We start from the raw sequence: 23,331 nt of genomic DNA, 5'->3' as shown, positions 1-23,331 counted from the left end.
AAATATTATATATTTTTACATATATACTAGTCAAACAGAATACTTATTTGAAATGAAACAAATATATATTGAAAAACAAATCATATTCTAATAATGTACCTATATAGATTTGATTCTTAAAATCCTACAATTTCTAAAATCCTGTGTTTATAAAATGTTTTGTGTGGACTTTAATCGTTTAATGTAGGAAATTCTATAATCTCCTCAATATATTTTTGCAGAAACAAAAATGCTTGAAATTTTTTTATATATGAGAAGCTTTTGATCAATTTTAACACAAAATTAGTAAGCTTAAACTACTATCAAAGAAAATTATGATGATGCAAAATTGTGTTTTTGTCGAAAATCACAATATACATAAATATACGAATAAATAGTGTTATTTCACTTTTACTTACATTTTCCAAATTATTTTGGTTCATTCCCGAATTAACCAGTTCCCACAAATGGCCAGCACCTTGTGGAGCTTTCTTGCCTTTCCGAAAATGCGGGTTTATTGATAAATTGTGTCGCACCGAATTTTTCCATCGGTCGTCATCGGCGCGGTAGTATGGAAAATTTTTCCTGCAAAAATATTATAATTGTTTTATTATCAATTGAATCACATTGTTTTATATTTCCCAATTGTAGCAAATGTACGAAATTTAATTGCTATGTAATGTATAGAAAAGGATTTCTATGATCTTCTATTTTTCATTTCCTTGAGAATATCTTGGGACAAAAAATAGTACGATTTTTACTTGTAGAAGGGCTTAAAGGTCCGCGGGCAAAAACGTTTTTTTTATAGGATGTTTACTTTGAGTCGAATTCGACAGTTTTTTTTATATAACCTATATAAGAAATTACACGTGGGTGGGGTAAAAAAAAACTAACTGAATCTTTATTATAGCAAAAAGATGTAAACAATAAAAAATAATGAATTAAAAGTAAATTAAGTTAAGTAAAGCAATTTTACAAGAGATAAATTTAATAAATAGTTATTCAAACTGTGCTGATGAATATTTCTGGCAAAACACCAAATTAAGTTTATATACGATGTTATCTATGTAAAAAATGTACCCATGAAATTTATGTTTTGCATTGGTTGAATAATGTAATAAAGCTACTTTTTCGTAAAAACCCTTTAAAATCAAATTAAGACTTTGAACCTCTTTGCTCCCTGGCCGGCCTCTTTTACCCCGCCTATGAGGTAAAAAAGACCAGGTGACAAATTTCTTAAAGCAGCTGAAAAAAACAAATTTATGCATAATGAATTACCAGAGAGTTATACTGAACATAGTCGAATATTTATTTATTTGATTTGTGGTATTTGTTGTTATGTAATTGGTATGGTTTTTACGATATAATACTGATATAGACCTTTATGCCCCGCTTTATCCTATCGTAATTAGATTCAACCAACGATTACTTTTATATACGTGCATGAATAAGCTTAATCTAAACTCTTAATCTAATTCGGAATCCCAAATTGTATAAAGTCTTTAAAGTTTGATAACTGTTAACGCTTAAGGCTCATTATAAAACCATTTATAATCGCTTTATTACGGCTCTAACCACAAAACAGACCAATCAAAAAAATAGTATAAAATTATCAAATCTTTGTAATCAGTCTTAATTTGACACTTAAAGGAGTAATATCTCAAACTTCATCTAAGTAACAAGTCTAAAATCAGTATTCAAACACGTAATAGCTTAACATTATTTATTTATTTATTTATTTATTTATTTAAATATATAGCCCACAGATTTCTCCAAGAGGACTCAAAAATACAATTATTTTACATAATGAATAACAATTAAAATATATACAAAATTAAAATATAGTTAGTAACATAAAATGCTTAAGATAAGATTACAATGCAGAATGTAACAATAATATTTATAAACAGAATAAGAAAATATTGAGATATTTGAAAATAAAATAAAAAGATTAACTTGTGCAGATGGAGATTATTTGATTAGGTGAAGTGTTGTGAATATCTATTTCATTATTAATTAAGTTAAATTTAGAGGACATAAGTAAAATTGGCGAATTTAAGAGAGAATTAGATTTAGGGGTAGGATAATTGAAAAATAATTCTGAACGCGAAGATAGCCTTGGAACATTAAAGGATAGTTGATTGAGAATAAGAGGACAGTCTATAGAATTATTGCAAAGTTTAAATAAGAACATAATTGTACAGATAAATCGACGTGAGGCAAGGGAAGGAATACCAAATTCTTTTAGTAAAGTGTTGTGGTCAAAGCCACGTTCAGGGTAAATTTTATATGTTTTATAATAAAGGCATTTCAGAAATTTTCGCTGAACCTTCTCTATCGCATCAGAGTTGTTGATATGATGAGGATACCAAATAATCGAACCGTATTCTAATTTTGAACGTACAATAGAATAGTACATGCAAAGAAGTGCATTGGTAGACTTAAATTGTTTAGATTGATGTGCTCTATTACAAATATCAGTTGCATGATCTGTGAAAAACAAACCAGAATCAAATAGAACACCTAAATCGGAAATTTTATTACATCTATCAATGCTGGTGTTAGAAATGTTATAATCAAAAAGTATTGGAACGCGCTTATGTGTAAAACTAAGGATCTTGCACTTTGATATATTTAGATGTAATTTGTTATAGATACACCAAGATTGGAAAAGGTCAAGTTGAGACTGTAATAATAAGCAGTCATCAATAGAATTTATTTTGAGATATAGTTTCAGATTATATATATTATATAAATTATTATTATATCAACATATTAGTTTATCTAAATAAACAATTATTAAAACTACTTATCAACTTTCTAATTAAATCGGTCTGATATAGCCATTATCCAAGTATATCCTTGTCCTTCGAAAATATAAACAATGTGTAATAATATAATAGAGTTCGGCAGCATCTCGGTGGATCACAAACTTCTATACATTTATTTAATATATCTTGTGTCACAAAAATAATCGTTTTCTTTTCCAAGATTTGTAAATGCTTTAGCGCGAAGTTTTTGAATTTTTTACTAAAGTTTTACATTACAAAAAAAAATATTTTATAAAATCTCGATTATTTTAATATTGGATGTAGTAAATATTTAGATTCTTTGAATCGAAATCCAAAAGCAATAGAAATAAACAATAAATCATAATACCGGAAATTGTCGTAGGTGGAAAGTTCTAGGAAGTTGTTCTACGTTCCAGTTTGCATTTATTTCAGGTATAAGACATCCTACACGTATAGTCATGGCCCTATAATGCATAATACACATACATTTTATGGACTGACTCCGGCTGGTACGGAATATTGACGTAGAGAAGTGAGATTTGCATCTATTTCGGAGGAGACAATTCTTGCATTAATCTATCACTGTTTTATTGTCAATAATAGGGGTATGGTGCATCTATATTGTACAATAGGGTAGATTTACTTTGAATGCCAATCAGAAATTAATAGTACCGCCAGTCATAAATTTGTGGTGATTCGATATAAAGCCTATTACAACTGTCATCTTCATTAAAACTGCATAAGTTTAAGAATTTTTAATAAATAATAAAATGAGGCTCTATTTAGGAAGTCAATCATTAAAATACTGCAAAACTTTTATAAAACGTTATTTTTTGTTTCATCTATTTATACTTATTAACAGTAACATGATTAAAACATAAATCATTGAAACTTTAGAATTTAGAGGCTCTATTTTTTATATAGCAATATTTATAATCCCACAGCAAATATATTTATTCATAACGTGAAAACCCTGCATAAGTGCATTACATTGCCGTATAAATATATATAAAATAGATAGAGCATAAATGTCAATAATTAAGTATTTTAAGTATTTTAAAGATTTACTTTCTAAATCGAGCCTTATATTATTAGTCCCTATAAATCATTAGACCTACAATTTTAATTTTTTAACAATTTAATTATATAAAAACTCTACAGATATTGCAAGAGTAGCGTTCCCGATTCACATGCTGGAGGTTCCGAGTTCGAATCTCCGGCAAGAATTTGAAAAAATATTAACTAGTTAAGTTGGAATAATAATAGAATTGTGAATTGTAATAAAAAGATATGTATGTAAAATCAAATTGTATAAAAATTAGAATTAAAAATGAATTGAAGTAAGAAGAATTTAGAAGAAGAAATGATAAGTATAGAAGAAGAAGAAATATGTGGTTAAGAAGATGAAATGAGAAGATAGTAAAGAAGAATGAAGATAAGTTAAGAAGTATAGAAAAAGAATAGGATTATATGAAGAAGATAGTATAAAATTGAAGATTGTATATGATATATGATTGTATAGAATAATGTAGGTGGCTAAATGCTCGAGTAAGCGAGGCCTATAAAAAATTATCAGACTACAAAGTAATATTCAATGTTGTGTAAAAATGCACAAAAAATAGTTATCTAATCCTTCATTTTTTTTCAGTCCAATTTTTTTGATTAAAATTCAAATATTGTATTTTGCAATCATCTGTAAACCCCCTTATAACAGCCACCCTTCCCTTGGATTTGCGCCCTCAGGTTCCAGGTTCGACGCTTGCCTCATTGAGCCTGATATTAGTAGATAGTGATTGAATGATTCGAAGAAAAAATGTCTTTCCAGGGCATTGCTGCAAAATCCTTATTAGAAAAACGACCGTGGGTTGCATTCTAATAGTGTTCTGTATAAAAAATAAAAGCTATATCTCAGATAGTTTGGGTTGCTGTAATATTACAAAACACAATACAAAATACGGAGTCTTTGGGTTATAGAAAAAAAGGCATAACTAGTGGGGTGTATGGCATCGTGCCTTAAGGCAAATTGCTGGAACTTCCCGTGTACGAGGAATTGTAACATTGTCTAATATTTATTATAAGAATTATATAAACTGAATTGCAAAGTTGAAATTATTTGTTTAAAGTATATTAAAACTTTAGTCAGAATTAAAAATAAAATCTGAATTATTTTCGATATATAAAAAAATTGAAAAAGAAAATGAAAAAAAAAATTAATACAATTTTTTTTTCCAAAATCAATTATTTCGTTAAAACAAGCAGAAAGTTCTTTGAATCATTTAAATCGGACGCTTAGTTCTCTCAAAAACTGCCATTTTTTGCACATTTAGCCTTGTATCTTCAAAATGGCTGACCCTGCCTTTACCAAAAATCTAATAACCACTTCTCCAAATCATTACTAATTGAATGTTTTTAGATCATTCAAATCGGATGCTCCAAAATGTTCAGAAACCTTCAAAACGTCGAGAAATGCAAAAATTATTAATTACGATTTTTGGACGATTACAATAACACCCTACGGGAAGTTAATAAATACATTTTAGTAAATCACCACTAGAAAATAAATATACACACGCCTTGACGTCTTTTTAACAAATTGTAAGCAATATTCATATGCGACTGCAAATTTCAAGAGAGTAAAGGTTAAAAATTTCAGTTTCAAATTCATTTTACTTATAAACATTGAATACAATTTAGATCAAACAAACGTGTATCAAATATTTATTCATTTATATCATAAGTAAAACATTTTCGTATACGTTTCATGATTGGGTAAAGTTAAAAAAAAGATTTGTCATTTATCATTTCTTAGGGTAAAAAATAATTAGGTCTGAAAATAAATATGCGTGTGTGTTTGTTGTTGTATGTATGTATATGGTTTCAATTAGGGGTCGAATGCAAACGGTGGAGCGTGAAGTTTGTTCACCGGAAATTGTATATTTGATCGCTGCCGCCCTTTCGATTTGATTGTAAATTAAAGGTTTTATCAAGACTTTTGACCTTACGAGCGCAGGTCACTGGTTTTTCATTATAAATTTAGTGTCGTATCGTTTCATTATAGTAATTTATATTCCATGCTTCCTTATATTTCATATTCTATTTATATTCCATGCCATTCATCCAGTAAGTCATCAACCATCTGCATTCTTCTTCTTCTCAATCCTTTAGCTGAGGTGCGTTTATAATGGGTCCGTCTAATTTCCAGATTGTCCTCAGTAGAGTTCTTTCTGTACCCACTTTTCTCAGGACTTTTTCACAACTCACTAGAAAAAATCGGCCTAATTTAGCAAACCGGAGTGGATATTTCTTCCATTATCGATATCACATATTTTTGGCCTCTCGGCAAAAATTATTGGAGTACTTGGTTGGGATAGCTATATGCCTTATGAAGTTCTAACAGTGCACCTTCTGATTACTTTTTGTTTCGATCTTCACAAAACTTCACAATTCAATAATTATGACGTCATATTATTGAATATATTATTCAATAATATGACGGTATCAAATTGTACCTGATTTAGTTTTTTGCTATTAAAAACCAGAAGTTTTATAAAAGTGGCATAATGATGCTGCTAGAAAGATTATAAAAAGCCAGCGATCAAGAGAGAAAATGCATTACAGAATAAAGTTATTATTTTCTAACCCAAGTCCGAATTTACTTAGTTCCTAACCTGGTATTAAATCCATGTGAACTATTAATTAATAACGAATTTTAAACAATATGTACAAACAAATACATTGCATAAATATAAAAAATAATATATAGGGTATAGCGGGGTACAAAGGTACAATTTGACTTTGAGCAATTATACTGTGAAAACAAAACCAATTATATAACAACAAATACTACACATCTAGCAAACAACTATGTTCAGTAAAACTCTTAATTAAATCATCATTGTAGAAGTATATTTTTCAAAATTTGTTCCTCGGTCTTTTTCACCCTTTAGGCTGTGTAAAATCGGATGACCAATAGGCAAACAGGTCCAATGTCTTACTTTAAATTTTAAAGGAATTTTATGAAATAATAGCTACATTATTCAACCAATAAAAAATATAAATCGTAAGTGTATATTTTCAAAAATCATAATTTTCATTCATAAATCATTTTATTTCATAAAACCTTAATCTGGTATTTTGTTTGAAATATTCATCAGCAGAGTTTGAATAACTATTTATTTAATTTATCTTTTGTAAAATTGTTTTTCTTAACTTAATTTACTTTTTTAAAATATTTTTCATTGTTTACATTTTTGCTAGCGAAAGGTTTAGTTGGTCCTTTTTATCCCACACACGTGTAAGCTTTTATAGAGGATATATAAAAAACACTGTTGAATCGAACTCAAAACTAGTTGGTTTGGTATTTAGCCTTGAGGCAAGTTACATGAACTTCCCGATATATTTAAATAATCGACTTAATCAATAAAAAATAGAATCATTTATGAGTGATTAAAAGTATTCCGAGTGGAGTGGATTTATTACACATAATTGAAAACGAACGAACAGTTGACTCGGAGTATTTTCTAAAAGCAAATTTTCAAAAATCAATAATTTTTATAATTGAACCAGTTTTCAGGACTTTAATGGTTTATTATGTTCAAGACCAAGTACTCTATTATTATACCAAGTAAATAGTCTAATTTTAATTTCAACAAATGTCAAAAGAGCTACCCATTTTCTCAAACTTTGATGAATTTTTAAAATCAAACTATTTGTCGTAAGGCCGTAATATTTTAGTAAGTTCTATAAGACCATGGTATATATCGCTAAAAAAATCCATAAAAATCGGCTTAAATTTTTTTTAGCGAATCGGATTTTTTGATGAAAACATAAACTTCTTCGGGAAGTTAATTAATAATACATTTTAAAATAGTTAAATAACTAGACTTAAAAATTATATGAAAGTCTCGTAAACCAAATAACACTGCTCACAACCAAAAAATCTAACATCGAAAGAGAATACTTTTGTTATAGATTTCCAAATATTGCCGTTTATCTCCCGATAGCGACGTCGTAAGAATCAAGGTGGTTGCTGGTTATACATCTTTTTCCCTCTTTCATCAAATATTGTTGTTAAAAAATTCTTAATTTGACTTGTTTTTGAGATATCGATGGTGGACCCTTTTACCCGCAGGCCTGAAAGCCCCGCTCTACCCCATACTGATTAGATTTTAAGTATCCGAATTATATCAGTATCCTAATTCGTGTTTGTCTGAATTGCATACGTCTATGCGACCCCATTCATTCTGCGTTTTCCCTAGGAAAGCGTACTAGCGAATGAATGCGTCTTTTCCGACTACGCACGCCTCCGCCACGCTCCGATTCGCCGGCGCTACTTTGACACGAGGGATGTTCTAATCTATACTACGCTAACGCTATTCTATAGTATCATTTTAGCCGTAACCGCACAATGCTTATATCTGGGTATAAACACCACGGTACCAGGTACATTTAGCCCCGAAGACCTGAATCACTACTGCGCTAGTAGTAAGATTTTCAATGTTTTCGTCAAATCAGAACAAAATTTAACTGGCGGTCTGTGGCATTGCGCTTTAAGACAAGTTGTCGGAATTTTCCGTCTTTCCAACAAATATTATTAAAATAAAATTGATATTTTTCTTATAGAATTTAAATTCTTTAAAATTGTTCAAATCGATGAAAATTATGAAACTAATGAAAATCTTGTACGTTTTTGAATGATTTTAAAATTTTTGTTTTAAAATATTTGAAAAATTCAGGAAAACTTTAATATTTATAAAAGCTTGGCAAATTTTTATGTCAATCTGTGTAACAATTTTATGAACAAATTCCTAAAATTCGTAGTGTCCGAAGGGCGAGAAATAAAGTTTGTTCGAATAAACATGACATGTAAACCGAATTTCTTTTAAAGAGCAAAAAGTAAGTTTTTGTTCATTTTCTTTTTATAAAAACTATTTATGTTACTTGTATTCATATAGATCACTTTGTTATTTTGCTGTAAGGTGAATATTAGTAATTAATTACCAGCAATTAGTATTTTTTGTCCTTTTTGGGTTTAATTCAAACTGATAAAAAATCTGACTAAACTAACACAAAATACAAAATGGAAAAGGAAAAGAAAATTTCATACAAGAAAATATAAGATTTCACAAAGATTTCTTGTTTAAAAAATTATGTTCTGTTACATATATATAAGCAATTCATGCTGTGTTACATATTTCTGACAATAGTTTTTTACCTATTTTTATGTCTGTCACAACCGTCCCTAGGGTATGGACGGTTTACCTTTCCTTGTATGATTTGATTTTATAACTAATCCATTGTATTTAAGGACAATATTGCAGTATTTTTTTGTAAACAAATGTTCTAAATACCATTTAAGTTACTTTTGTCAAAAGATCAAAAATAAAGTGGCACAACCGTATCCAGTATCCAGTAACCACTACTCAATTTAGTAAGAAATAAATATAAACTTTTCAAAATTTTCAGTGAAAGTTTTGCCCAAATTGTTCCAATATTTGCTAATAGCGAGTCCTATAAAACTTCGATGTGAATCTTATAGCCATTTGAGAAAATTGAACCGGAAAGTTGTGGTAAAAATAAAAAAATGCATATTATTAAACGTAATTGTTAATCTTGTTATTATGTGTTAAACAATAAAAACCTAATAGCTTGTTGTTTTATTTTATCAAGGTCCTTATTTTATCAAAAATCTTTTGTTTGTTTTAGCTGCAATATGAGAACTATATTGTTGTGATGTGATTCCTTAACTTATGTCGCTATTGTGCTGTAACAGAGCCCATTACATAGCATTGTCATGGTAACGCTATCTTATGCTTGTGAAAATTGTGAAAATGTCTATCTACTTGCTATCAGGCGTATTTTACATATAAACAAGCAAGAAAGAATCTTATAATAACTGAATTCTTATAATATTTTATAATCTAGAATTCTATTTTCATAACATTCTTTCTTACTTGTTTATATGTAGAATACGCCTGATTGCACAGCAAATAGATAGACAATTTCACAATTTTCACTGTCAATAAACAAACATAAGATAGCGTGCGTGCATGACAACACTGTTATGTGCTCTGTTACAACAGAATTGCTCCATTAGTATTGTTAGAATGCAACAATGTTTATCTGATGATTCTTCAATTATATTTAGCCCACAAAAAGTAGTTACCATAGTAAGTTCTTCCCGAACTTGAATAACTCAAAAGTTAATTTATAAAATTCTTGTTTGAATTTACTATTAGTGTTAATAAATAATGCTAACTACATTGTTTGAACTTTTTTAACGGAAATATGTTAAAGCAGCCAAGTATCGTTTATTCTACTTTTCTAAAAAAAAAATAATGACAACACTGTTGAAATAATTTACCGAATCAAATCAAAATTGTTGTAAAATGCTTTTTATTAGTTAAAGGTCCTGCTTGTTATTAACTTATACCTTCACTTCTGCCGCTAAAAAATAGAAGTTGCAAATAATATACAATTCTTCGTTATAATTGTAAATTCATAGATTTGTACTATTAAAATTTGGATGTAAATAAAGAATATCATTAAAAGTAGAATCCATCGATCTTATGCAGGTGAAAGTCATTTTTCTCTTCCACCTGCTTTCACGTGTGAATGATATCAATGCCCCACGTGGTATTTATTTCATTCCTTTTATAAATTGCATTTATCGCAGGATGTTGTGATCATTACCCGTTAATAGTATTTACACGCAAGACCGGGCACGACTTCAATATGCCTAATCGTTCGAATTCCTCCATCCCTTATCGGGGGCTAAACATTACATATCAACATTTCATGAATTACATGTTCTATTGACCGTAACGCACGAACTACTAATAAAAAAACTTTAATTTTATGTATAAATATCGCCTCATTGTTAACTGAAATATTATATCTCCACACTTTATTCAGATTTTAGTCCAGCTGTCTTGATTTTTATTTATAGTGAGTTGTAACTGTGATAATAATGAGTAAAGAAAAATAATTATGACTGCTAAATTGTTAATGCAAGTATTTTAAATGGTGATTCCAAACATATTTTTTGAAGTTGAATTTTATATATTTTTAAGAAAAAAGTTGCAAGAATTGCAAAAATATTTAAAACTAGTGCTGCATGGCATCGTGCCTCAAGTAAATTGCTGGAACTTTTTTGAATCGTATAAGTGAACATTAAAAATTAAAAATCTTGGTAAGAAATCCAAAAAATGTGCAAAATTACTACTCGCATTATTAAAATCTCTATGAAATATCTGGTAATTTGATGTGCATATGTCTAGTGATCGTTTTTGACCGCAAAATATCTTTTTTTTTTAATTTTTCCTGAAACAAATGGACCTGCTTTACCCAAAATTAATCAATTCTTTTTGTCAATATAAGTAAAATGTTTCTTGGATCATTCAAATCGGGCTCTCCGTTACCTCAAACATTTAATTACCATTCTTGGAAATTTTGCCCCATGTCATCGAAACGGCTAGACCAGTCTTCGCCAAAAACTAATCAGAACGTTTTTCCATCAATAGGAATGGAATGTTTTTTGAATCATTCAAATCGGTTGATCCGTGCGCCCGAAATCGTAGACGAAAAATTGTATCCAAACATACATACACACACACGTACACCCATTTTTTCTAAGGTATGCTAAAATGTTCAGAAACCTTTTTTTATTATTATTTTTAAAGTAGGTACATATATTGATAAGGTAGTTGTAATTGGTGAAAGTTAAGGTAGTTGTAAACGAACCATAAAAATATCGTATTTTGAACCTTAATCTCTAAAGGATTTATTAACTAATATATTTATCTCTTGCGATTAATTGCAAAAATTGCAAGTCTCTCAATAGCAATAAGTGCGGTCTCCAATGGATGTTTTCTACGACTAAAACCATAACTTAAAACTTCTAAAAATCTTTAATCTGAACTATATATTTTATAAACAATTGAGATGCAATTCCTTAATCTAGTGTTTATTAGAATGAAACGCAATGGTTAGACGATTTTTACAGATTTTTGATCTAATACTGATGAGATATGTTACATCGTGGGTATATTTTTCAGTATTTATAATATTTTATATCTATGCTTCAAGTGAATCACGATATCACTACTGCTTAATATTAACCTGGCCGAAGTGGTTAGAGAGTAAAAATTATGTTCACATACGCATCTACATATATAAACAGGCCAAGTAAGTCAAAATAACTTGAAACGTCTATAAAATAATTCTTTTTTTCATTTTTAAGTAAAATATTTGACATACAACTCATGGCGTTGGCAAAATATAAATCATCTGACCATTGCCAGTGATTTGTCGAAGGTCTTATCGATTGTCTATAAAACATAACATAAATAATTACATTTTTGAGCGAAAACACCTTCTTTGTTTTTTTTTTGATAAAAATGTAGTCTCTATAATATATAAGATATTTTTTTATTCCACATTTGCTTATTTTAGTAAATATATATATAGTACAAAGTGCATAAATATACTCACGATATCCAATTATATATTTCGGAAACAGTCAGACCACCCTGTTCTCTCAGTGCATGTTCTATTAATTCCGTATATGTGAATGGTGGTTTTGATGTACCCTTCCAACTGAAAAGAATTATAATAATTTATTAGCATCTATACACAATTATTTGATCCAATATTTAAAATATGCAAATAAATAAAGCTCTAGTCATGCTTTTCCATAAATGGCTTCGAGCATTGGAATCATAATCTGTAGTTTAGTAATACGTATTAACTCAAACTGTAAAGTTTAGGCCTTATTCATTAAATATAATAAAAATTACAAAATGTTTGTATTAACTATTGGTAATTCCTAGCTTATTTACAGAAAACTGTTGTGGCCTTAACTAAATGCAACTTTTATACACATATTATATAAATATATGCAAGTTTTTAATATAACATGGGAATTAAATTTCGTGTACTTTGATAGTGAATTTTTCGCTAAAGGAAAATGATACATTCTTTTTAAATTTATCAATCAAAATTGAAAATTACACACGAACACCCTAAAACTTTGCTGGAGTGATTTTAAGTAAATTTTACCATGATATTTATTATAGTATACAACTCATTTTTTACTGACAAATTGATATTTTTTCCCCACTAATCTGAAATCACTGAATATGCTTTTAACAAATCGTATTTTTAATGTGCACTAAATAAATTAATTGTTAATGTGTCACTTTAAATAAATGGATTAGGTTTTTTCAATATTTTTAATACAACCAAAATTAATTGTTATTTTCCGAAACGATGGCAGACAACTGGTTGATTTAATTTTTTAATTGAGCATTTGATATGCCACATTCCACTAATAATTCAAAATAATTCACTCATAGAGTAAACTTTAATTTCTCAAAAACTTTAATTCCAGCAGTTGTTTTATCAGAATAGTGAAATATTTTATATTTTAAAACTGGGATTTTCTCATCTTTTTCTATAATTTTTTTATTATGTCATATTTATTATATTAGGAATATAGAATTTTAAATCTAATAAAAATGTATCCTATTGAAATAATTCGGCATTTTAAAATTTGAGCTTTTTTCTTGTTCTGGTATTAGGTCTGATTGAAGAAGTATTTTATGAAAAAACATCAGCAATCTCTTTAATATTGAATACTTATCAAAGATACTTTTATTGCGTTTGGCAATACATAAACCATGAATAATTTATATAACGATAACTAATACTTTGAAACTTTAAATATGCAGCTTAAAAGCTACATCGAACTTTGAACTCAAATTAAAAGTACATTTCTCTTAAGAGAAAGCTTTGCCTTTTTCTTTTTAAAAGACTCTTTGCTTTCAAAGAATTATAGATCTAATTACTCAGAATTCTTAGATTATTGACCTATCTTCAAGAATATCTATTTACTAAATGAAATGTCTATTTTGTTTAGTACTAGAAAGGCAAATTCATGTATATAGTAATCAACTTATAATATAGAAAAAAAATGCGATCTTTAGTAGATATAAATATAAATTACACTGACGATTTTTTATTATATATTGCAATTTATATTACAGTCATAATTAATGATCAATTACAACTGAAATAACACGTAAATTTGACTGGTTTCATTAAATAGTAGATTATAAAAAATATTCTACTATACTTAAAAGGTTTTTTTTAAGAAAATCGTTTTTATAACTGTCCGGAGAAAATCTTTTGGTACGAAAATTAAATACAATTTTTGATACATTTTCTAAACATGCTGGATAAAAGTAAACCTACAGTAAAATTATTTAATATGGGTTGTGATGAATGACCGAACTCTATACGAAAATTCTTAATGTTTCTCCCAAATATTCGACTAGTGAAAATTACATATTAGTTTACAAGCAAGTAAATTGAATATATTACAATTAATTAATTTTAAATTTTGTATAGCTCTTTCAAAATTCACCTATATAAAATAGCGTTTTTAAACGAAGTCCAACGAATTACTTCTACGTCATGCTCAAATTCTTATAAAAAGCTGTTAACAGTTTATTGTTACCAAATCATAAATAAAATAATTGTAATTCTATGTAGTCAATCATTAACTAAAATTTACTTCTTTTCATTGTTTATGTGAAAAATTATATGCATGTCATATCATGCATTTAAAAAAAAATTTTCAATTTCAAAAAATATTTTTAAAAACCTTGGTAAAATCCACTTAAAGATGAGAGCTTTTAATTTTGCATCAAAGCTATCATCCGATTTAACATATATTTCGACTACTCATGTTCGATGACAACAAATAATTTAAACTTATATTGCATATTTTAAAATATATTAAAATCCAGTTATGCCTAAAGATTACAGTTGATGTGCGCAATAGTTAAAAAATTTAAGGTAAAGCCTTATTTTTTTTTGCTCGAAAAAGTGTGAATTCAATATATATTCAATGTTTCACTTCGTCCATTTATATTTAATACATTCTATATATTAACCGCAAATTTCAAAGTCTCTACCTTACATGAAAATGATGTAAAGTTATATGACTTACGATGTAAGATTTTGACATATCCTGAACAAAATATAATCTGATATAAAAAGCATAAATTGTTCTAAAAATTATTTATTTTTCTTGTGTGATTATTAAATTATAAGATATTTAAATGAACAATATTATAAATAACATACCAAAGTACCGACGGAGTTTCAGTCTCATCATTTCTTTGTTTATAATTATTATTTTCTACAGCTTTTAATGGTAATAATTCTTTAATACGTTTCATTAGGCTATCTTGTTTTGACATTTTGCTATTCTGAGAATTCGTACTTTTCTTTTCTGGTTTCTTATTACAATTATTTTGCTCTTCACACACATTATCTATATTTACAAGATTTGGAATTAAATCAGTCATTTTAACATCTATCAACCAATCTAGGTTAGATAAAGATTTGACACCAGGACTATTGGTCTCCAGTTCAATGGTTTTGGGCTTTGGTGACAGTTCTTCACTTTTTTCTTTTTTTATTCTTTTTCTGGGCGGGCTCCAATTGTTTATGGAGTCTTTCTCTGGAGATTTTTCTTCGTCGAAATTGATATATTTTGACGAACAAACTTCTTCTAAGAACTGGGTCGTGGTATAATCACTGTTTGATGTATCCAACATTCTTTTCAATGACATTTCCAAAGGCACCATTCTTCATTGAGGCACTACTAATTTAATCTTTTTTCGAAAACATTGTAATATAACTGAACACATCAATTTAACACTCTTACGAATATAACACTGACAAATGAGAAATTTGGAAACAAAGGAAAATCGAAATTTAATTTTCTTTTAAGAAACGTCACAAGTAACATTGCACAATTCGAAATGTCATTACGGTAAATTTATAGTGAAATTTTCAACAAAAAAAATTGAAATGTATATCAGGTGATATTGGAATCATAACAATAACTATTCAAAGTTATCCGAACTATGGAACGAAAAACGTTCTTCATGATAAGCGCGTGCGCCCTTGTAGCAGTTCTCTACTTCCACTACATCACCTGCGATTGTTGCCACGGTTGAGGGATGGAACGATGGAACTTACCACCTGACAGCCAAACCAGGGTCTGTGGTAGATCAATTTACTTATTATATTGTCCGTATTCATTTCATGATCGATGATTTCATATCGATTGATAATAAATTTCAAGCCATATTGAAAATTAAGAAATAAAAATTTCTATTTGAAATTAGGACCATCTTGATCAATTGACATCTGGGTCAATCAAATTTGGTTTTGAACACATAATGGAATTGGAATGATATTCAATGTTTAAAACATTTGATAAAATGATTTTGTATATTTTGATCACTTTTGCAAAGTAATATTCACTATCACGCACTAAAATAGTCATTTTGATTACAAACTTGATTTCTCTGTTATAGAACTGAAATTATGTCATATAAATTTATACAATATTTATTTCTTGCCAAGTTTGCAACTTCAAGGAAAAATAAACAATGATTACAGATTATATTCATATAATTAAATTTTGTGATAGCCTGTTATCAGAAAAAAATTGGTTGTGATATATAACAATAATCATTGTTATATATCGATATATACTTCGATAAAAGAAGAGTATATATAAATAATAAATAGATATATAAATAAGTAAAGGAAAAGAAACGGAAATTAGTTGATAATTATCTATTGGGGAATAATAAGTTTTATAATAAGGATTATAATACTATAACTCGTGATAGATATATCTCGTGATAGATATATATAGTTTCCTTGTATTTTACCTTTTATCACAGAGAAATAACAAAAATACAGTTTGGTTCAAATCATTGAACATATTATATTCAATATATCATGAATAATATCGATAAATCGAAAGTGATGAGAGTATCAAAACGAGATGATCCTCTGAAGATAATAGTAGGAAATCGAGAATTGGAAGACGTTGATCATATCAATTATTTAGGAAGCATTTTCACCAAAGACAGATACAAGAGAGATCAGGACAAGCAAACTTAATCTCGAAAATTGCGGAAGAGAGTGTCATGTCTGGAGCATACCTCTGTACGGATCAGAGACATGGACTCTGAGAAAAGCCATTAAGAACTATCTGCATAGTTTTGAATTGTGTTGCTGGAGCCGAATGGAGAAGATAAAGTAGACCGCCATGATAACAAATGAAGAAGTCCTAAGAAGACTGGACGAAAAAAAGACTCTACTGAGCACAATTCTGAAAAGAAAAGGAAACTGGATCGAACCCATTCTGCAAAAAGAGTGCTTTTTGCGCGACGTCGTCGAAGTCAAAATAGAAGGACTGAATGGATTAGGAAGAAGAAGAATGCAGATGATTGACGACTTACGCGAGAAGAGGAAATACAGAGAACTGAAAGGCGAAGTACAGGACAAGGAAACACGGCAGCAGAAATTTGGAAAGAAAAATTCATAAAAACGAATATAAAGTGATAAATGTTTATTAATAATATGGTAATAAAATGGCAATGAAAATAATAAACAAGAGAGGGGAGGAAAATTATTGATTTTGTGGTGCTCTCATACCATGTACCTGCTTTCGGGCAGACTACTATTTATTATTATTATTATATCATGAATTGATTATATTCTCATATTGTCTTGGATTTAACATTTTTTACACTTTTAGCTCCTTATCTCTGAAACGGCTGGCCCTTCTTTGTAAAAACTAATCACCACGTTTTCTCATCATTTCAAATTGAATGTTTTTTAAATCATTCAAATCGGATTCTCCGTACTCTCAAAAACTTAATATCTATTTTCTGCAATCTTTGCTTCCTATCTCCTAAACGGCTTGACCGACTTTTGCCAACAACTAATTAGCACGTTTTCTTATTAATAGGAGTTAAACGCTTTTTGAATATTTCAAATCGGTTGATCCGTACTCCGAAAAGGTAGACAAAAAATTGCATCCATACATACGCGCACACATTCATCAATTTTTTCTAAGGTATGCTAAAATGTTCGAGAATTTTTATTTTCGATTTTTTGAAGATTACAATACCTTTTACCCAATGGAAAATTAAAAACAAGTAAAATAGATTTATTAAATTCAATGTTTATTACACTATCATTGACTTACACCTTTGAATATAAATGCTATAGAAATAACTGCAGTAACTTTCACTACAACGTAATTTCTAAATATTGTAGTTAGTGACTATGTTAATAATGCAAGATGTTATGTTAATAACAATTTGAGCAAATTCCAAAAAATTCTATTAATGTCGGTGAAATAGTTTCACGTGGGATGTCCTACTTTTGATGAAAGAAAATCATATTTCAGACATTTTTTATTAATAATATGTTATATTTAAAAAAATATATGTTCTTGACTTTTTCAATAGAAGTATATGCTGTTTGTAACATTGATATGTTAGTCTTTTCTTAACTTGTACGAAACTAAATAAATATTTTCAAACCATGTTCATAAAAAAAGGAAAAATTTTCGATTCTGAATACACAGAAACTATAATAATTCTTCATTTTTATTGTTTTTTCCTGGCAATTTGAAATTACTTGTGATTCTGTATTTTCACATATATGTGATTTAATTTTATTATCTAATTACAATTATTATTATAATTTATTATTATTAATTATTATTATTATTATTCTAATTTTTTTTTCACAGTAATGACTAATTTATGAAAAATTTGTTGATTTGTATGCTTTGTATAATTCATTAATAATAATATATTGAATTACAATTAAAATAAAACTGTGCCATGAATATTATCGATATCGTACAATGACAAAATAACAAATATTGATATTATGAATTTTCTCTTGTAAACATTATATTTGATTGTCGGTAATAAGTACAATTTTTTAATATTATTTTTATAAGAAGACATTGCATTCAGATCTGAAATTTATTAATTACTTGAGGCTAAGTAATTAATGCGAAGAACAATATACATGGTTTTAACAATATTTATACATGGTTTATGCCATGCAGTATATGTCCACAAAAATACTCGTTTTAAATAAAATTTATTATGCCAGCGAAATTAAATTCATCAGTGTGGACGCACCCATACAAGGTGAACTTGCTACAGAATATTTTATATGTGCTGGCAACACTAATTTGTGTTAATATAACCAACTTCATGTGCTTGCATCTCGTAGTTTCGCTTTGTGCTTGTTGCGCATTCGGCATCGTCTAGTAACTCGGTGTTTGGAGGTTAACGAAGGTTAGTGGTGTATTGCAATTCGAGCCGCACGTATTGCGTCGTTATATAGTTTTTGTGAATTAAAATAGTGTTAAGCTATTCAAAATGGCTGATTATCACAAACCAGAAGCTAAAACTCTTCAAGAGTTGCGCGACATAGCGCACAAATTGCGTATTCACTCCATCAGAATGACCGAAGCCTCCAAATCCGGGCATCCCACATCATGCTCTTCAATGGCTGAGATAATATCTGTGCTCTTCTTCAATACTATGAGGTATACTATCAGCTTTCCTAGACATCCATCTAGTGACAGATTTGTTTTATCTAAGGGCCATGCGGCGCCTATTTTATACGCGGCTTGGGCTGAAGCCGGCTTGTTTCCAACAGATGAATTGTTAAAATTGCGCAAAATCGATTCAGATTTGGAAGGGCATCCTACCCCAAGATTGAATTTCATTGATGTCGGAACTGGTTCCCTCGGCCAAGGTGTTGCTGTCGGAGCGGGTATGGCATATGTAGGAAAAAATTTTGATAAAGCTAGTTATCGAGTATACTGCCTAGTGGGCGATGGCGAATCAGCTGAAGGATCTGTGTGGGAGTCTTTGCACTTTGCTAGTTATTACAAGCTTGATAACTTTTGTGTGATATTTGATGTCAATCGACTTGGCCAATCAGAAGCTACATCTCTGCAGCACAAAATGGAAGTATACCGTCTACGATTAGAAGGCTTTGGCTTCAATGCCATAGTTGTTGATGGGCATGATGTCGAACAACTGTGTAAAGCCTTTCATGAAGCTAAGTGTACAAAAGACAAACCGACAGCCTTGATTGCTAAAACATTTAAAGGTAAATTCTTCCCAGAAATTGAAGACTCTGATAAGTGGCATGGTAAACCATTAGGAGCTAAGGCTGAAGGTGTTATTAAACATTTACAAGGCCAAATCTTCAATGCTGGCCCACACACTTTGAGCCCTCAGCCTATCGTTGATGACGCACCTAAAGTAGACATCACAAATATAAAGTTATCTAAACCACCTGAATATAAGCTGGGTGAGAGTGTTGCAACCCGTCTGGCTTATGGTGTGGCTTTAGCCAAAATTGGTGCAAACAATAGTCGTGTGATAGCTTTAGATGGAGATACCAAAAATTCTACTTTCTCCGACAAGCTTAAAGAAGCTTATCCTGATCGTTATATTGAATGCTTTATAGCCGAACAAAATCTTTGTGGTGTTTCAATTGGTACAGCTTGTCGTGACCGATGTGTAGCATTTGCTTCAACATTTGCAACATTTTTCACTCGGGCATTTGATCAGATTCGCATGGGGGCCATATCACAAACAAATGTCAATTTTGTCGGATCTCACTGTGGTGTAAGTATTGGTGAGGACGGACCTAGCCAAATGGGTTTAGAAGATATTGCTATGTTCCGTACTATTCCAGGCAGTACTGTATTTTATCCAAGTGATGCCGTTAGTTGCGAAAGAGCTGTGGAGTTAGCTGCTAATACTAAAGGAGTATGTTTCATACGTACTTCTCGACCAGCAACTGAAATTTTATATGCAAATGATGAACCATTCATTATTGGAAAAGCTAAGATTGTTAAGCAATCAAATGATGACGAGGTTTTAATTATTGGTGCTGGTGTATCTTTGTATGAAGGTTTGGCAGCTGCTAATACATTAGCTTCCGAAGGAATCAATTGCCGTCTTTTAGATCCATTCACTGTTAAACCAATTGATCAAGTAGCTATCGTCCAAAATGCAAAGGCTTGCAAAGGCAGGGTAGTGGTTGTAGAGGACCATTATCAACAAGGAGGCTTGGGAGAAGCTGTATTGTCAGCTCTGGCACTGGAAAGAAACATTGTGGTGAAGCATTTGTTTGTACCAAATGTTCCAAGATCTGGACCTCCAAAAGTGCTCTTAGATATGTTTGGAATTTCAGCTAAACATGTAGTTGCTGCAGTGCACAGTATCTTGAAAGCATAAATTTTTTTAATGCAGGTCATCAAAGCAAAATTAAGTTATCAGTAATCAATCAAGTTTGTGATAAGCTTTTTATAAAATTAGAATATAATCACATAGTTTGTAATATTATATTACATTTCCAAAATGTTAATTCGAATCTATTATAGTTATATATTTTTATATTGTTTTCCTGAGAATTTATTAGACTGGATATAAATTTGTTAAGTATTGAAAATAACCATTATATTGTAGTTGTTTTGAAGGCATTTAGTGAGTTATATTGTGAAAGTTAGTTAATAAAAAAATACAATTTTATACTTTGTTGTTTCTATTAAGTAATAACAAAACTAATATATATTTTTCAGTGCAGTTTATGATAATTTGATCATAACATTTTCATTTAAATCCAAAAATGAAACAATATTAAAAAAAAGCAAGCAGAAAATTCATTGTATTTGAAATACACAAAAGTTTCGTTAGTACATTATAGACTATAAATTAGTGGAAATACCTGTTTCAAATATTTAACTTCCTAAAATTTGTGATAATTTAGAGTGTTCAAGCAATAATCACAATTGTTTCATTATTTCATTATATAATATAAACCTCGAGTTTAAAGTTACAAACAAAAATTGATTCACTGCAGTGTCTGAACATATTAGTTTGAAATTATTTAATTTTATTTGTAAAAAAATTTTTCTTGATCGTTACAAAATCTTCAATTTTTAAATGCTTCATATGGCTTCATTAAACTTTAATCACTTTATAAAAATTTTTAAAGTTTATTAAAATTTTAATTAATATTAATTTTTAATGAGTTATTAAAATTTCTAATTTATAGGTTCCACAATTAATATGTATACATGTTATTATTTCAGACTGCGCTTTTAATTTGTTTAAAATTTAATCCATTAACATCAGCTGTTATATATTAATCATCAGTCTATTTTGTATGCATGGAAAATTGGCTTATCATACAAAAAATTAATCTTTATTAAAGATTTTTTTTAATTACATATTAAAAATCATGTTGCGAGGAAGAAGCTGGTTGATATGGAATTTTATAATATATACTTCTAGATTTTTAATTAAATTGACGCTATATATGCATGTGTATACATATAGGATATATATAGGACCACCCTAGGTCCTTAAAATGGTTATTTTCGAATTTCCTTGCTCCCACGGGCTCAAATGGTTCCAAATAGATAAACAATTCTCTGAAAGTTTTAGTTCTTAATATTAACGTTTAGATAGAGCGCAATTCAATCAAAATTTTGTATGGAAACAGCATGGAAAAATTTTCAAAAATTTTAAAAATCTTTTTTAATCTTTTTTAATCTTTTTCTTTAGATGCAATTTAGCGAACAAATAAATGAATAAAACTCATTCATTTGTCGCTGAGTTATACCTAAAACATTTTTTTTAAATTTTCAAATTTTTTTCCATGCTCTTTCCATACAAACTTTGATTGAATTGCGCTCTATCTAAACGTTAATATTAAGAGCTAAAACTTTCAGAGAATTGTTTGTTATCAATTTGGAACCATTTGAGCCCCTGGGAGCAAGGAAATTCGAAAATATGACCATTTTAAGGACCACCCTAATATATATATATATATATATATAATTGGTAATTATTATAATATTTATGGTTAACTTATTAATAGTAAAGTTTCAATATTAATTAAATAAAGTTTGCTAAATTATTTTTTTTAAAAAGAATTTGCAAAATCCTTTGTTGTATCTACTGATTTATTAATGCTTGCAATTTCGGCACATTGAAATTCAATTGTACAAATGAATTCATTTATTGTGAAAGGAATTACGTAAAATATATTAATCAGTTATACGGTTGAGAATTAATTGCATGACGTGAGATAAGAAATAAATGCTATTGACCCGCGTATACAGTTACTATGAAGCTGACAAATCAAATGCAAGATTAAATATAAACCAGATCACAAAACTGTAACAATTTTTTATATCGCATAACAATGTGTTTGGAATCAGAATGCCCTAAAACAAATTCATAAGAATGTTTTTTTTAAGTGTGTGTATTGAAATAATAATATTTCAAATAATGTCTTAATTTCTGGCAAAAGCTAACATTTTTTTTGTTTTGTGTCTTTAAGCAATTTGCTGAATGTTTTCAATAATATCCGTAAAAAGTTCGAAAATTATTAAAAAAATTTAAATTTTTGACTTTCTTACTTATTATAATAAGCGATAACATTAGAAAATGTGATCTCTTATAATTGCTTAAATTTTGATAAACTAACAAACAACATGCGACAAACTTAAAGCAGTTTAAACAGTAAATTACCAAAGACTCTTGGATACTAAGAGATAAACTTAGAGGTCAAGTTTAGATTTTTAAAAAAGTTTATTATAAAATGTGTAGATTACACTGTCACT

At 28.9% G+C, this 23,331-nt stretch overlaps 1 protein-coding gene and 1 long non-coding RNA gene across 2 annotated transcripts in view; both read left to right on the top strand.

Moving 5' to 3' along the window:
- Positions 1 to 23,331, top strand: part of LOC113384945 — a 36,920-nt gene that overhangs the window by 5,578 nt on the left and 8,011 nt on the right. The gene's annotated exons all lie outside the window — the stretch shown is intronic.
- LOC113384944 (transketolase-like protein 2) lies at positions 18,905 to 21,142 on the top strand. Its single transcript, XM_026622723.1, has one exon. The coding sequence runs from the start codon at positions 19,055 to 19,057 to the stop codon at positions 20,933 to 20,935; it is 1,881 nt and encodes a 626-aa protein (XP_026478508.1). The 5' UTR covers positions 18,905 to 19,054; the 3' UTR covers positions 20,936 to 21,142.

This window comes from Ctenocephalides felis, unplaced genomic scaffold (genome assembly GCF_003426905.1).
Source record: "Ctenocephalides felis isolate EL2017-DRISC unplaced genomic scaffold, ASM342690v1 CF-g0.4_SCAFFOLD_03571, whole genome shotgun sequence".
Taxonomy (NCBI): domain Eukaryota; kingdom Metazoa; phylum Arthropoda; class Insecta; order Siphonaptera; family Pulicidae; genus Ctenocephalides; species Ctenocephalides felis.
Note: the sequence above shows the minus strand (reverse complement) of the source record. Positions and strands in the feature narration are given on the sequence as shown.

What these genes read in the sequence shown, in the direction of transcription:
- LOC113384944 (XM_026622723.1), top strand. Translation starts at nt 19,055, where the DNA reads ATGGCTGATTATCACAAACCAGAAGCTAAAACTCTTCAAGAGTTGCGC.